Source organism: Thermobia domestica, chromosome 1 (genome assembly GCF_964235325.1).
Source record: "Thermobia domestica chromosome 1, izTheDome1.hap1.1, whole genome shotgun sequence".
NCBI classification, from domain to species: Eukaryota; Metazoa; Arthropoda; class Insecta; order Zygentoma; family Lepismatidae; genus Thermobia; species Thermobia domestica.
The window spans coordinates 167,448,729-167,465,387 of NC_137454.1; the positions used below are offsets into that span (position 1 = coordinate 167,448,729).

The 16,659-nt window shown below is 35.0% G+C and overlaps 1 protein-coding gene across 2 annotated transcripts in view; it reads left to right on the forward strand.

Moving 5' to 3' along the window:
- Positions 1-16,659, forward strand: part of LOC145690847 (putative methyltransferase-like protein 25) — a 121,426-nt gene that overhangs the window by 18,560 nt on the left and 86,207 nt on the right. The window contains exons 4-6 of one of the 2 annotated variants that reach the window (XR_014132291.1): positions 747-893; positions 6,072-6,206; positions 13,036-13,146. Coding sequence is in view for 1 of the 2 variants with exons in the window: in XM_081766209.1 (XP_081622335.1) it covers positions 747-893; positions 6,072-6,167 (243 nt within the window). In the remaining variant the exon portion in view is untranslated. Of the gene's footprint in view, positions 1-746; positions 894-6,071; positions 6,207-13,035; positions 14,425-16,659 lie in introns of those variants that run through there. The other variant, XM_081766209.1, reaches the window with a different exon arrangement.

Consider the following 16,659-nt stretch of genomic DNA (forward strand, 5'->3'; position numbering starts at 1 on the left):
ATTCCACCATCTTACTCATTTCTCATTATCACTGTCTCCTTTAGCCTAGCTGACATAACCGTGGGGCGTAAAACTTAAAGGATTCATTTAATTCCATTTACACTATGACATGTGATGCGGGGCTTTCTATGGGCTTTGAGTGGAAGCCTGTAGTTTTGCCACTTCCATCACAATCTAAAACACTTCCCGTTTCGATAAACTTCGTGTATCACTCCTTTATGCTCTTAATATCTGTTATCTGTCGCTCTTACGCTCTGCTGAATGTTCATTGCACCATAGTAGGAAATGTTTCGTGATACCATAACACGCATTTCGCTTTTTCCTACAGCGACGCCATTTTTCAGTTAACTGACTATAGCACTGCGATCGTGCGGTGTAGATTTCAGCATTATGGAGCTGGCAGATACATTAGGTTAAGTAATATCGCGAAGCACTTGTTTCTATCTCTTGTAATTTGCATATTACTTTTTTTTCTTTTTGTTTTTTAAATCAAGGAAAGACTTAGTATGAGAGAAGAAAGAGAAATATTAAGGGAGAAGAAAGAGAAATATTAAGGAACCAATATGGATTTATGGAAATCGAAATAAAAATCTAATGATTGAATAATTTACTAAGTTTGTAAAAATATGTAATATGCATTAAATAGTCTTATGTTAAGAGTTTAATTTTGTTTCATATTTTAACATACAGTAATTTTGTTTCTATTTTACCTTATGTGAAATTCTCATATTTATTTTCTTCTGTAGATAAGTGATAAGGAGATAGAAGATATTTATGAAGAGAATTTACCAGAGTTGGAGAAACTGCAGTTATTTTTCTTGATGCGAGTAGCACTTGCACCTGTTATTGAAACTGTCATTTTATTGGATAGACTTTTGTATTTGCATGAACAGGTATGTCATCCACCGTTGACAACACTTTCTTTTTCTTTTTCCAACTCGTTACGCGGTAAGAATGATAAGAAATAACTGAAATATCTGTTTCGCCTGTTTGTTCCACAAGAGGTCAATTTTTTGTCTTGTATGGGCTTTTTCAATACTATATATATATATATATAAAGAAGTAGAAAAGTCGAGAAATTTCTGAGGAGGGTAGAGTACCTATACAGAACACCAATTCATAATGTGTCGACTATGGAAGAGCAAAATGTATTGTCTTATGTTATCCTTAGTTAGAAATGAGTACCGTATATTTGCGTGTATAATTTAATTTTGAGAAATAAATAAATAAATAAAAATAAAATCGCATGTGTGTCACAAGTAGCTTAAAAAGTATTTTAAGTCTTAGCTTAGGAAACATTTGAAAATGAAAAAGGTACTTCTCCACTTATAGAACTGTGTTTTAGCCACAAACAGTTCCTCCTTCAACAAACGCTTTGTGATGACGATTACTACTTAATTGAATAACAGGTACCGTTAATCCCCCCTCCAAAAAAAAAAAAAAGTTCCTACGATTATGCACCAGGGCGAAGATGAAATGGTGTAATGAAGAAAGTAAGAGGAAATTGGAAAACCCTGATAAAACCTACACACAGGGTGTTTGTCCACCACCATAAACCCAACAACAATGATGACTCGTATTACAAGTACACACATGGAGCAAGAAGTGACGACGCCAACTTTAGTATCTTGAAGTGTGAGGAGCGGCAGCAAAGGGGAAGTATTTTTTTGAGGGGGAGTTAACTATTTTTTTCTTTTTGAATACCGAAATATATATATTTTAAATAATACTTGACCTACATTAAATCAGTGTTTGGCAAATTTCAGTTGAATTAACAATCAACAATTAATATGTAAGTTCAGTTGTTAACTGTAATTAACAACTGAAATAAGTAACTGTCAATTGTTAATTGCAGCTGACCGTTAATCAATGAGATCAAGTGTAATGAATCAATTAAAAGTAAGTGCTGAGGAAAGCATTTGCAATTAAATTTAGTCATTCAATTGCAATTCAATGGAGTTTGTAATTAATTCCAATTAATTTTCACAACAGTTACTTTCAGTTGATTTATTCATTGCAATTCATTTTCATTAATTAATGGCTAACGTAATTGTGTATATACCATATCACATCGAATAGCTGTTTTCATATAACAACATGAAAGATCGGTCGACCTATAAAGTGAAAAGGTATGGGAAGAGGTTTTAGCAGTCGATGTTTTGTCTGTAAACTGTGTGCATGACAGATAGATGCCTCCCGAGGAAAATGGAACTAAAAATATAAGATATTAGTATATGACGGTCGCCCTTTCCGACTTTCTTCTCGTATAAAGCGGGGCGAGGTTCTTAAACCACCACTACATATAAATACCTTATTTCTAAACTGTGGATTGAGTATGGGCAAATGAACAATGCAGTATACGAGGGTCGGAACTTTAATAGTGGCCACTATTTATTTACAACTGATACAAAATATATGCATGTTACAAAGTTTACAGTCCTTCTGTGTAGTCACCAGCATGTACAAGCGATGTTGAAGTCACTGAGTACTTGTAGAGAACTTGTTGTGTTGATAGTTCTAACGGATCGGTCTGCTGCCGGAAGAATCTCTCGAACAATTCTAGAACAAATGCCACGAACAGATTTCTTCACCTTAGGAATCAAGGCAAAGTCACAAGGGCTTAAGTCGGAGAGTAGGGTGTATGGTACAGCGCTTCCCTCCCCCATCGATCGAACAAATCAGTCATGCCTTGTGCTGCATTCGCTCAAGTGTTGTCCAGTAAAATGACGGGTGAGTTCTGCAAAAATTGTCGCTGTTTTTTCTCAAGGCTGGTAAGTTGTGTTCTACAAAGGAACAAAAGTTCTGCGCATTGACGGTCTGATGTGGAGGAACAGTATGCGTTAGGATTACACATCCCAGCGTATACGCGAATTACCATAACTTTCACATTGCTGGAGTTTTGACAAACTTCGGATTTTCGTAGTGACCCATAATGTTGCCTTCGTTTGATTGGCGTTTCAGTAGTGGCTAGTACGATTTGGACCATGTTCCTTCCAGCGTAATGATATGGCGGAACAAAGCCTTTCTTTCCCACTTGTAGGGTTCCAAGTGAGTACGAGCAGCGTCGTATCTAGACATTTGTGCATTTTCGTCAGCTCATGCGGAACCCATCGTGATGCATTTTTTTCATGCCTAAGCACTCCTTCAGAATGTACAGAGTTGTATGCGCTAATCCTGTCTCTTGGGCCAGCTCAGGAATAGTATGGCGTCGATCAGTATCCAGTAACGCGATAACAGCATTCACGTCTTCTTCACTGACATGAGAACGACCAGACTGTTGCATATCTTCCACATTGTGGCGTTCCGCTTTGAAGGCTCGTACCCACTTTGCGACTGTTCTATAAGGCAATGCAGATTCTCCGTAAGCCTCTTGAAGACCTTGATGACACTCTCGTGCTTGCTCACGTACGTTTGTGTGTGTAGATTGCCAGCAACACGAGGCTATGTTCTCGTGTACTGCCTTTGCAAGTGACTTCGGAAGGGAGAGTTAATTTGCCTTAAGGTAAGATATGTATGTAACTAACATGTGGTACGAGGCATATTATTTTATTCCGTTACGTAGCGTCTCTAAAGCAGTGTTGTGACTATTAAAGTTTCAACCTTCGTACACAATCTTCTTATCTGCACTTTTAATTGCTGACTTCACTTGCAATTTACATTAACAATCAACAATTATAAATTTCAGTTGCTCCAGTGCAATTAATAATTAAGTATTTGAATTGCTTCTTTGCAATTAACAATTCATTCCATTTTAATTGCATATTTTGGGATTGAATTCAGTCTCGATTAACATTAATTGCAGAGAACAGATTGAAATTAATTGGAATTAAATCAATTACAGTTAATTTCCAGAGCAATTATTTTCATTGATGAATTAATTCCGATTAATTTTAATTGATAAATGCCCAAAACTGATTACAATGCATGTCTGGGGAAGGCGTAGTCACCTGGGACGATGTGATCGCTCCTAGCCCCTTCGCCTCCGGCGTCGTCGCTGGTACCAAGTAAGTACTGCTGTGTTGGGAGACGTACATATGTCTTATCATTCACTTGTATGAGGTGCACCCTTAATTTTTGGAGAAACTGCATCTTGTACCGCGACAGTATGGTTATGACAGACCATGCAAGCGAAGTGTGCTTTATCTTTCCATCAAGATCTATTGAAATATGTATTTATAAATGTGATTTATTGTAGACAAATAAGCGAAGATCATTCTCAAAAGGAATAACACAAAACTTGTTCCACAGCTGCGTTACAAACCCAAGATCTATATTGTGGTTTGTATGATTAAAATTTATCAAATGTCTTTCTTGAATGTAAATTAATGCTTAAAATAGATGCTCCATCTTTTCAGATTAAAATATGCCTATGCATAAAGTCAATATTAAACAATGTTGAAAGATGGAATGCAGAAACTCTCTGGCACATTTTTCTTAATTAAATAATATAACTAACCTTGCAGTGCCAACTTGTATTTATTCTAGAACTCCCTCGTGGCTATATGGTTAGCGTACGCACCTTTGGTGCGGGAAACCCGGATTAGATTTTTGGTGGGAACCCATCTTGTTCGAATCCCACGTTAAGCTGTGGGTCCACGTCTTATATAACTTTGGTGCTGGACGGGACACTTAACTTCAAATAAACCAACCAATCGTACTTATTCCAGCGAAATAATTTCGAGAATCGCTCCTTTTTTCATCCTCGGTTTCCCAACGTAGGAAAAAACTCTGAATTTACAGTACTAACATACTTATTCGACCACCAACAGTATGTATAAGAGATCATGATATGCAGGATCAGGTCAACCATGAAACAATCTTACCACTCCGTGCACCAAAAATATCACAAAATCACAAACTTAATAAGCTCAACGAAAACAAAACATACCAACTATCAACTATCGGTACACCCAACACACAACTATCAATATATATACCATTATTAATAGATGAATAACTGTGTGAATTCTGTAAATTCATTGTTTTTCGTACATTGATCGAACCAGAGTGAGGGCTGGAGCGGATTGCGAAATAATTGTGCTAGAATAAATACATCGACCATGTAAGGTTAGTTATATCATTTAGTATTAAATGACATAATTCGGAACGTCGTATGTGTGTAATATAGTTTTATCCCTATTTTAAATGATAGAAAGAAAAATTGTTGTTGATTTTAAAATTTGTTATGTTCTGAGCAATAGTCATAGAAAACATTGGATTTTTTTGTACAGAGCAATAGAACAGGATAATTAGTAAACGAGTAATTGTGGTTTATTGAAAAGATGATTGTTTTTATAGAAAAAAATGGAAACTATATAGTTGAATAACTAGCTTGCATGCCTTTTCAGGTAAGAAATAGTAAACTATAACTGAAATAATAATAATAATAATAATAATAATAATAATAATAATAATAATAATAATAATAATAATAATAATAATGGATGGTGATGATGATGAAGAGGAGGAGTTGGGACTCGGATGTGCTGACTGCTCAGTCAAGGTAATGTACACTCATGTCCAAAATTATTTTCGCATCTCTCTAAATATGTTGTTGTAGGAATATAATTTGATAACGAATTCGACCGGTATTTCTTACAATGTTAATATCTGTATAATCGGCAAAGACATGTGGCAAATTTCATGTCAAAAGAGCAGTAAATAAGAACAATAAAACGAAAATAAAACTTTCTCGTTATTTAGCAACATTTTGTTTTACTCATTCTAATTTTCGTATTTATAATTATTTTCCTATTGAATTTACTACAAATATACATTTCCCGATTATAGACATAGTATCAGTATTAAAAGTACCCTGCAAAATTATTATCAAATTATATTCTTACAAGAAGGCAGTTATAGATATGCGACAATCATTTTGAACATGAGTGTACACTCAAGAAAGAAAAAGGAGACTTCAGCAGTTGTTTAAAGCTAAAAAGGAATGATGGAATAAGTGTGAGAAAAAAATGTTTATTAATTAATGTAAAGAAAAACTCAATGTTAATAAAATAGCCAGCATTTCCAAAGATCTTGCAAATCCTTTAACGGAAAAAAAATTTTTGTTTCAGGGTATCCGTGAAGCTTATTTAGTTCAGTTGTTTGATCCTGTTGTATCACCGAGATGCTATGGAATTATAGCTAAGAAAGAAGCGCAAAATGTATGAAAGGCAACATATAATGTAATGTGTCTCATGGCCACATAGGTCAGTATCATCAAAATTGCTACAAATAATAACTGAATTTTATGATTGCTTTTTTTTTTTTTTTTTTTTAATATCTCTATTATCAAATATCATTTATTACTAATGCATTGTTTATAGAATACCATTCTTCATTGCTTTTTAAGGTCATTGTCATGTATGTGCGAGAACTGTTTTTTTTTTTTCAACCTCCTTTTAAGCCATCAGAGGAGAAAAGACAAAGCTGTTCATTGGATGTCGCCCATCTCTCACATCGATAGACAGACTCGGTCATGCAATCATTATAAAGTAGCGAGCATGAAAACATATTGAGTGCAATCGAGGCGCCCACCAAGTGTGAACTAGTTGATATAGCCTGATTTATCCAGGCGGAAAGACAAGTCATAATTCATCGTCGAATGAGTAAGGATTACGCCGGAAACTGTTATAAGTGATGACTGGATGGTAGAGTGCTGCAGAGCGGGGCCGCGGGGCTCAGTGGTAGAGCGTTCACCTCTGGTGTATGGGGTCGTTGGTTCGAGCCCAGCTCGCGCCGAGTGAACTTTGCGGTGGATAAACACCGTGTGCGTGGGTTTCCTCGGGGTTTTCCCGTTTCCTCTCACTTTCTTCATTCCACCATTTCATTCGTTTCTCATCATCACCGTCTCCTTTAGCCTAGCCGGCATAACCGTGGGATGTAAAACTTAAAGATTGCATTTGATTTCAAAGTGCTGCAAAGAGGTTAAAGAAATTACCAACTTACGACGAGAGTAGCTAAGTGTGGAAATCTATGGCGCAGTTGATGACCTTGATGAACACGTGAATTACGTGTTTCGTGAAAGGCGTATTTTATTTTTTCTGAACTATCTAATCTTAGAATTTCAGGGAACGCAGCAGCTGTTTGGAGAAATTGAATTACATCACTTAGTTCACATTTGGCGGGCGCTTTGATTGTATTTGATATTTTCATGCTCGATACTCAACAATGATTGGATAGCAGAGTATGTCATTGACATGGAGGATGGGTGATGTCCAATAAACAGTTTTGTCTTATCCTTGTTTCATCATCTCACGTGTTTCTCCTGTGGTGACTTAATGGAGCTTGAAAATAAGTATCCCGTTCTATATTTCTTAATAAACATTAGATAAAATATAATATGCATATTGTAAATACTACAAGTTAGGTGTGAAATTACACTATTTTTTTATACACTGAAAAAATGAGAGAATTAGACCCTTAGGTAAAGACTCTTATCACTACCTGAGAGTGAAGAGTTAAAATGGAAAAATCAGAGCAGAGTTATCGATTCTCATTCATGGTTGATGCTGACTTAAAAATATGGAAAATTTAACATCCGTCGAAACACTGCATCAGAAGTACTAGATCACAGCTCTCATTTGCCTGATAAATAGTCGTAGTTTAAATATAGAGGGAACTTATTTATATGAGATTGTCGTACAATGAAAATGAACTGAAATCTTTCAGTTTAACGTCCCGCGATTAGAAAGGGAAACACAAGTGAATGATAAGAATTGGTATAGTGAGAATGTGGGAAGAAACGAGAGTGCCCTGAGAAAGACCACGGATATGATGATGTTAACCACATGATTTTGTTGTGATAGGATATTCGTTATAATAATAATAATAATAAGTGAATACTTAAATCTTTAATAGGTTTTATTTTCAAACGTTCACTTGGACTAATTTTCAACCATAGAGGAGTCAACATTAGAATATATGAAAGAAAAAAATCCAATGAAGGTTCGAAACGTACTAAAACTCCCTAGTACGAAGACCCGAACAGTGTATTAAGGACTTAGATGGTTGGTTTCCGTAAATTGCCAGAAGAAATGTTTAAAAAAGTCACACGGCAGGAGCCTGTATTTTTTTTTAACAAAATAGTATATAAAAAATAAAAAATATATTTCGTTTCAGCCAGATTAAAGAGAAATACTGTTTGATAAACTTGTGACGCATCGTGGCAGTGCGTATTATATCTTTTCTGTAATATTAACCCTCTTAAGGTCCTCGTTTGGAGTTTACACATAAGGTCCTCGGGTCCATTTGGACTCATTATGCATTTTCGTCCCTTTCTTCATGTATGTTCTTAAGTGTAGGAGTAATAAACCTATTTTGTTTATTTACGTGTTATCGTTAAAACATCTTGACTTGTATACTAAAATCTTGCACACTGTACAAGAGCGTAAGGGTGAAATGTGCACATCACTCCTATGCCCTTGTACAAATCGTGAGTAGATCAATCGCTACTCATGCACAGTCGTTAAAAGTATTGATTTTTATAATAAACTTTTGTTTAAATTTTAGTCCTATATGCTTATTCTAACATAGTAGCTTTACGTAATTACGTGTTGAAAATATTTAGACTTGTAACCATATGGTCCAGCTTATCGAATATTAATGAAGAAAATTTTAACTTTTTAAGTGAACCTCGTATAAAAGCACTCTTAAGAATTTTTCTCTCGACAAACAGACGAATATGCAAATGTGTGTGTTCGTCGCGTATCCGACGGAAGTTTTGGTGGACCCTCTCGTTTCTCCAAATAAGGTGCTAAAATCCGACACATGGAGCAAACTTCGTCTCCAAAAATTCCTGCCTATAGATTGTCATAGTTATTTTTAGCTCTGACATCAACAGTTTGCATTGTGAGCCTCTCTGCTTGGTAGAAGCACGGAGAGATGGAAAAAAGAGCCAGCCAGTCAGCTTCGGATGAGCAGACGAACAACACTGCGCGTACTATTGTACATTTGTTATGTAGTTAATTATTGTGTTTAGCGCATTAAAAGTTGTATGGTGCAACGATGAACCAATACTAAATATATGGTGCGTTGATGATAATGAAAATGTTGCCTCAAAAAGAAAAATTGAAATCTTAAAATATTTGTTCGTAATTGTTGCTTGTAAATTCGTCTCGACGACAAGAAACTAGTTGCGCAATGGAGAAACTTCAAAACCACCCGAAAGAAGATAAAATGGAAAGTAAGGGAATTCTTGCCTCCAACCTTAAGAACATCTCCTTGGGACCGCCAAAGATTATGTTTCTTCAGCATCAAAGTGAATGAAAAGTGAAAGTGCAAAATAATAAAAACGTACGATGTAGTAAAGTTCAACCGGTAACCCGCGACTACCGCGTCTTCTGCGAATGTAATAAGAATAATTGGGCCAAGTGTAGAATTGCATTATCATATTCAATTATTTAAATCGAAGTGCCAAAATGTAATGTAATATGTGTTTGTGCCATTTCAGTGTTGTTTATTAAAGTGAAAAGTGAAATTTCGCATATCCTTTATCAAAATAATTATCGTGATATAAATTTATATTTTCTAGTTTGAAAGATTTTAATTTACTTTCTCTTTCCAGAAATAACTAATGCCTATACAACATAATAGTTTTCGCATTATTAGATTGTATTGGCATTGAGAATACGATTAGAATCAGTCTTTATGTCAGTTTCCAGAATGTTCTGACCAGAACTCTGAACCGTACTGTCCAGTGGTTATATTGTCGGCTTTGGTAGAAAGTCCGAACTGCTATTGAAGTCTAAAGGAGACATCCAAGACATAGATGATCGAATCCCGGACTGTTATAAATGCCTAAGCACTCCTAGGGAACTACAGGATACGAACCACATACAGTAATGTGTCTTCCCGAACAGGGACGTACAAGGATCGAATCCCGATACAATAATATATGTCGTTCCCTCACAGGTGCTTGAACTCGATACAGTAGGAACATTTAGTAAAATTGCATAAGGCAATTATTATTATTATTATTATTATTATTATTATTATTATTATTATTACGAATATCCTATCACAACAAAATCATGTGGTTAACATCACTCATATCCGTGGTCTTTCTCAGGGCACTCTCGTTTCTTCCCACATTCTCACTATACCAATTCTTATCATTCACTTGTGTTTCCCTTTCTAATCGCGGGACGTTAAACTGAAAGATTTCAGTTCATTTTCGTTGTACGATAATCTCATATAAATAAGTTCCCTCTATATTTAAACTACGACTATTTATCAGGCAAATGAGAGCTGTGATCTAGTACTTCTGATGCAGTGTTTCGACGGATGTTAAATTTTCCATATTTTAAAGTCAGCATCAACCATGAGTGAAAATCGATAACTTTGCTCTGATTTTTTCATTTTAACTGGTACGAGGGGTTCCTCCGTGTCCGTTGGTTTACTCGGGGTTCTTCTGTTTTCTTCCACATTCTCATTCCACAAATTGTTTCATAACAACTAAGTTTTAATAATCATCCATCTCCTTTAGCCTAAAGGGCATAATTATAGGATATTATATTTTTGTAACTAGCACTATTAATCAAAATAAGGTAAGGATTGGCAAAGAAGGAAAGCATATTCTCTAGGTCTTTATAACTGAAAAGTTACGGAAGAGACACTTGTACAGGGAAGAAGTGATGACACTATGGGAGAACGCTTAAAAACACCTGGAAACCTTCTAAATGTTGGCCTGCAGAAGATCAGAAGGTGTGAGAAAAATTATTTGACTTAGAAAAGTAATGTTTGCGGATGTAAAAGAAAGAAGAGCAACTCGCAAACAGTTAAAAAAGAGTAAAATAAATGATTGGTATTATACTTGTATTGTTGTTAAGCACTATTAAGTGATTGCAGATGAAACTTAGCGAACACTATTATGATAGGAGGAAGAGGCGGAGTGGGAAAATATTTGTGTTAGTTTGTGTATGCTCCGTTTTTAGATCTGAGGCTATGTGAGACTCGACCTAGAGTTTAAGGTGGAATCCGAACTACTGTAAGGTGTTCGATGCTCTCCCACCGTGAATAGAACTCGGGACTACGTACTAGTCACTAGATGAGCGAGGGAAGGAAGAAGAGTACGAGTAATGAGGGGGGAGGATAGTGCGTGAAAGCTCCAACTTGCTGTAATTTATGTATCATTGATGGTGGAATATGTTTGATGTAGTATTGTTTTAGAGAAAACGTGAGACTGATGTATTGTTTACGTTTAACTACTTACTGTATATTCATCTTAAAAGAATGCTTCATATGCGTACGTCGTTTTTGGAAAAAGTTGTTCAATGGCTTAAATTTTGAGTAACGTTCCTTTCTAGCACCAAGGCTATATGAGTTCCCATTGGGTCTCTTACACAGGAATGCGAGTCATTTGTCAACGAGGGAGCTCAGTATACTTGTTACTCCTTTTTTTTTCTTTCATCATTCTTATATAGGTGTAAATAATACAGGGTGTTTCAGTGAAAAAGCCGTGATTTTGAAGTGCAATAACGTATTTGATTGATGACCATAGTAAGAGAAATTAACATTTTATGATAAGTGAAAGACTAATGTTTAATGTAACACATGTTCAAAGTGTCCAACCTGACGATTGAACTCTACCTTGACTCTGATGCTCGTGTTATCAAAAATCTTCCCAAGGATGACGTCACTGACTACTGCCGTACACAGTTCAATGTTTGCTTTTAATTCATTTAAAGATCGAGGTTTAAGCTTGAATACCTCCTGCTTGAGGTTAAACCATAAAATTATCACAAGGGTTAATGTCTGGGCTGCATAGAAGCCACTCTAAGCCTGTTCCAAAAAGCAATGGATACTGATTAGAGATCACACCATTGCGGAATTTTGTGTGAAGGAAATTAAGGACAGGTTCTGTTGTATGCGGTTTAGCTCCATCCTGCTGGAACCATTGCCGACGAAGTAGACACCTTTTACGACGAAGGCCGGGTTAGAAGTAATGCTCAAGCATTTCCAAATAATTTTCTGATGTGACATAGCCGTCAAAAAAGAAAGATCCAATTATGCCACGTTTTGATACAGCATACCAAACCAAAACCTTTTCCGAATGCAGAGGCGAGTCTACCATTTCATGCGGATTTTCTGTTGTCCAAAATCTTACATTTTGTTTGTTTACTTCACCTGACATAAAAGTAAGCTTGGTCTGTACACCACAACTTATCAATAATGTCGGGGTCATCAGCAATTAACACACTGAACTGATTTGCAAAATGCAGACGCCTTCTTTTTGCAATGTCTATTAATTTTTGAATCATCTGCATTTCGTAAAGGAACATTTGCAGTCTTTTCGCCAACATGATGTTACGGATATTGCGTTTTCCGCTGACAAACGTCGCAGAGATTTTTTAGTCGGGCTGTTTATAACAGATGCTCACACTATTGCAATACGCTGTTCTGTAGGCACAGTTGGTCTGGTTACCCCCTCTTCGAAGTCCTGAACATTACCAGTCTTATTGAACTGATCAACATAACGTCATATGGACTTGGTGGATGGTGCCCATGCACAATGATTCTCCAGTTGAAATCGTCGTTGAACACCAACAAGGGAGCGTGATTCAATGAACCAAATCACAAATGAGATACTCTGCTACAACGTAAGTCTACTGTTCGCCATTATTATACTAGACTATGCAATCTTAATCAAAAACAAAACATTGTAAAACAAAATTTATACTTTGTTTGCTGTGTATTTACATATATATATATATATATATATATATATATATATATATATATATATATATATATATATATTACTATACTATACTATTATTCAAATAAATTTTGTAGCCGCTAGCAATCACGGCGTTTTGGGTGAAACAACGGGTTTTGGTATATTTCAGTAATACTTATTGATGCAACCGTACGGTATGTGCATGTCTATGTTTTAATTCGATCAAAGTAGTTTCATTTATGTATTGATTTCATTTTTTCACTGTTTGAAATGTTAAAAATTTTTACATGTAGATTTGAGATTGTATGTTTTGGATTATTTATTTATTTTTTATTTTTTTCTTTATTTTTTAAATCCAGACTTACTTCATTGACCAAGGAAAGTGAAGTGAAATCTTCGCTTAGCATTGAAGATTTACTAGAATGCACCATTTGAAATCAGTTCGAAATATATATGAAGAAAATCAAGAGGTATTATTGTAGCGTTTGGTACACCAGTTTCATTTTAGAAAAGTGGATTCTCTTTAAGTAACATTTCTTTCCAGCACCAAGGTTATGTATGAGCTCCCACTGGAAATCGAGAAAGAAATACGAGTTACTTGTCAACGAGAGAGCTTTTATATACCAGCAGTGGCGTATTTAGGGGGGTGGCTATCGAGCTCAAGCCCCCCAACCGCGAAATAAATTTGTTATATACAGAAATTCCTTAAAATTTGTCAGCACCCAAAAGGAAAAATATAAGTGCTTATTCACATATTGTGCATATCCCCCCCCCCCGAAACAAAATCCTAAATACGCCACTGTATACCAGTATGGTAAAAATGATTATGAACTATTCTCGTCCTGTGGTGTTGATTTATGTGATTTTAAACAAGGGAGTTGCGTTTTACTAAACGTTTTGAAATTCTTGTTTTTGCCTGATAATAATTGATGGAAGAAGAAAATTTAATTCATGGCCTACTGTAGAGTAGAAATTTTCCTTTCTTCCATACTCGCAAGGCAAACATATCGAATTATTTGATTTATTGATATATTGTTAAACTAAAGTAGTTGAAATGATCAAAGTTCTCAGAAGAGAGTTTTGTTAGTATGTAGATTATTTGGTATAAGTGAATAATTGAATAATTCAGCTGAAACATATTATGGGTATTCTGCACACACAACGAGTTAATTTACTTTAATTATTTAGAAAAAGATATAAGAAATCTGTATTGTTTTGAAGTATATTGTGTGTTCTTGTTATTGGTATTTCGTAAAGACGATAATGACTAATGTTTCGACTGACACATACTTTTAAAATCCTAATTGGGATGGTAATAATTGCTTTTTTTATGTCAGTGAAGGAGTAATACTGTAAGCCTTCAGCATTTTTAATGTGAGTAATTAGTTTTCGAATAGTGTATTTATACTGTTAAAGTAAGTGGGGACGTTTTTTGTGTGTAAGGTAAGAGCTTTACCTCCTTGATCGAATTGTATAAATGATCAGTATTAGCTTTTACGTCAGTATAAGATCTACCAACGCGTATTTAAGACAGCGTTAGCTTAGTTAACATACCACTTATTGCGCTCTTCTAAAATTTTCCTAAACAGTTTCGACAATTTACTTCCATTATTCTGGGGTTGCTAACTCTGGAAAATGAAATTACAGACACTCCCTCAAAATTCCCTATGGTATATGCCTAACTGTGAAGTATCTCTGTTCGGATTCATCCATGGAAAGGAAATGTGCTATCGTGAACAAAAGTGCATTAGCACCTGTATTCTGCGTATCCTTAGTACATTCACTAATAAACTAAATGGATACATTTTGCCAAAAATGAGAAACAAGTCGGTATTGATCATTTTATTTTATTTACCACTAACTGTCACTTCTTTAAAAATATCGAAATAGATGAACAGAATTATATTAATCCTTATGTGACAATTTGGAATTTATAAAATGAAATTTACTCTTTAAACTTATACTTCAGCTACAGGACATTGCTTTGAGAAATCCTTTTTCACTTTCAATAAATGAATAAAATTCATTTCAAGTAAATTTTCCTTGACACAGTTCCTGTCATCTTTTTAAAATTATCTTAACAGATGAACAAAATATATTAATCGTTAATAGATGGTGAAAGGTGACAGAATGAAAGTTACTTTTTAAATTTATACTTCGAACTAGGTGAAATTGCTTTCAGAGATAGTTTTTCATTCTTAATATATGTATAAAATTCTTTACAAGTAAATTTCAAATTTTTCCTGGTACATAGTTCAGCTTTGACTAAATATACACTCAAACGATTTCGCTCATCAGTCCATAAATTGTTCATGATACTAAAAAGACCTTCAACAAAAGGATTACTGGGTGGGATTGCAAAAACACGTTAAACAATTGATTTTATTTGAGGTGAGTTATCTGATGTACATTTTTCTTCGAAATATTTGACTCATTTTTTGGGCTCTTTTAAGTGCGTTGTCGTGAAGCAGAGAAGATTTTGCTTCACATAATAAACACACTTCCTCGTAAAAAGAGTCCTCGTCAAATTCAAGTCCAAGATTGTTTACAGTTTGTTTAATTTCTTCTATACTTAGCAGTGACTTATTTAGATTCAAGTACGAAAAGTACTTTAAAGGTGAACTCTCAAAAGTCAAACCATTTCTCTAGGTAAGTTATTGCTCGTAAGTGCACGTCAAGTGACTCCTTGTAAACTTACCAGCTTCTTGTCTCTTCAAATTTCTTAATCCTTGATTAGCCTTAAAACAAAAAAGTCATACCGATGTCTGTTCTTCAAAGAATTTCTTAATTCATTCATGACTGGTGTCAATCTTTTCTAAAAACAAAATTGCTTTTTGATAGATAGATAGCACATAGTAAAAAAAATACAAATAACATTCTGTCAGTGTTGGCTCCATTAGCGGCTCGTGAGTATATGTTACGGTGGTGCCAAAACGTACGTAATAAATAAAATGCATATCCGTAAAAAAGTACATACAAAGGCATAAATAACATCATTTTAGAATTATTTTATTACACAGTCAGGAAATCTTACGTGATAGTTGTCAAATTCTTCAACCGTGAATAGGTTAGAAGCTATGAGATGACCAGAAAATTCAAATCTATTTTTAATTTCTATTACTATTGTGTCACACACTTCCATTACATCTCTTTTCATGGTGTCTGATTCTTTATTATCAGTACATGGTCATTTTGATGGAATGTTATCAAATTCCAACTCATTCTGAACCTCCTCAGTTATAAGATCTATTTCCCCCCTTACTTTCTGAATGCCCATTTCGAAATTGTGAATTTGTTTCCTGACTTTAACGGAATCTGTGTTTTCTCCTGCAACTATGAAAAAATAATCTCAACATGAGGCATGATTCGATGTAAAAATGTTAGCCAGAATACAAACGTATGATCTTTAAGCCTCAGTTTATATGCTTCAGCTTGTTCAATGGTACTGTGTAATATAATATCTTCACTGTTTTCAATTGTTTCAATTACCTCAGTCAGTTCTTTTTTGTATTCATACACTACATTTACTCCACGCGAATGAAAGTTGCATCTGGTTTGTGATGCACGAGCATGGGCATTTTATAGATGTCATTTTTATTTTTTTGTCAAAAAGTTGGGGGCAATGCCCCCCTCCATAGCTCCGCCTATGTGCACGAGGCAATCTTCCCTGTACAGTAGCATCGAGGATTTTTGTTCTTTCGGTTGATTGTGAAAAAAAAAAAAAAAAAAAAAAAAAATGCACACATCCCAGACAAATGTGCGAAGAAGATGCAAGCATGGCGGTTTATGGATGCGATATGAGACATTATGAAATTAAATTGATGAGCATAACAGTGGATGTAGTTTGCATTGGGATATTTATCTTTTGTGATTCCTTGCACCTCATTTATGCATCCACTCATAACCGAAGCACCATCAAAACTTTGTGCTATTAGTTTCTTTGGATTTTCACTGACCAAGGAATCAAGTTGATTTAATATACA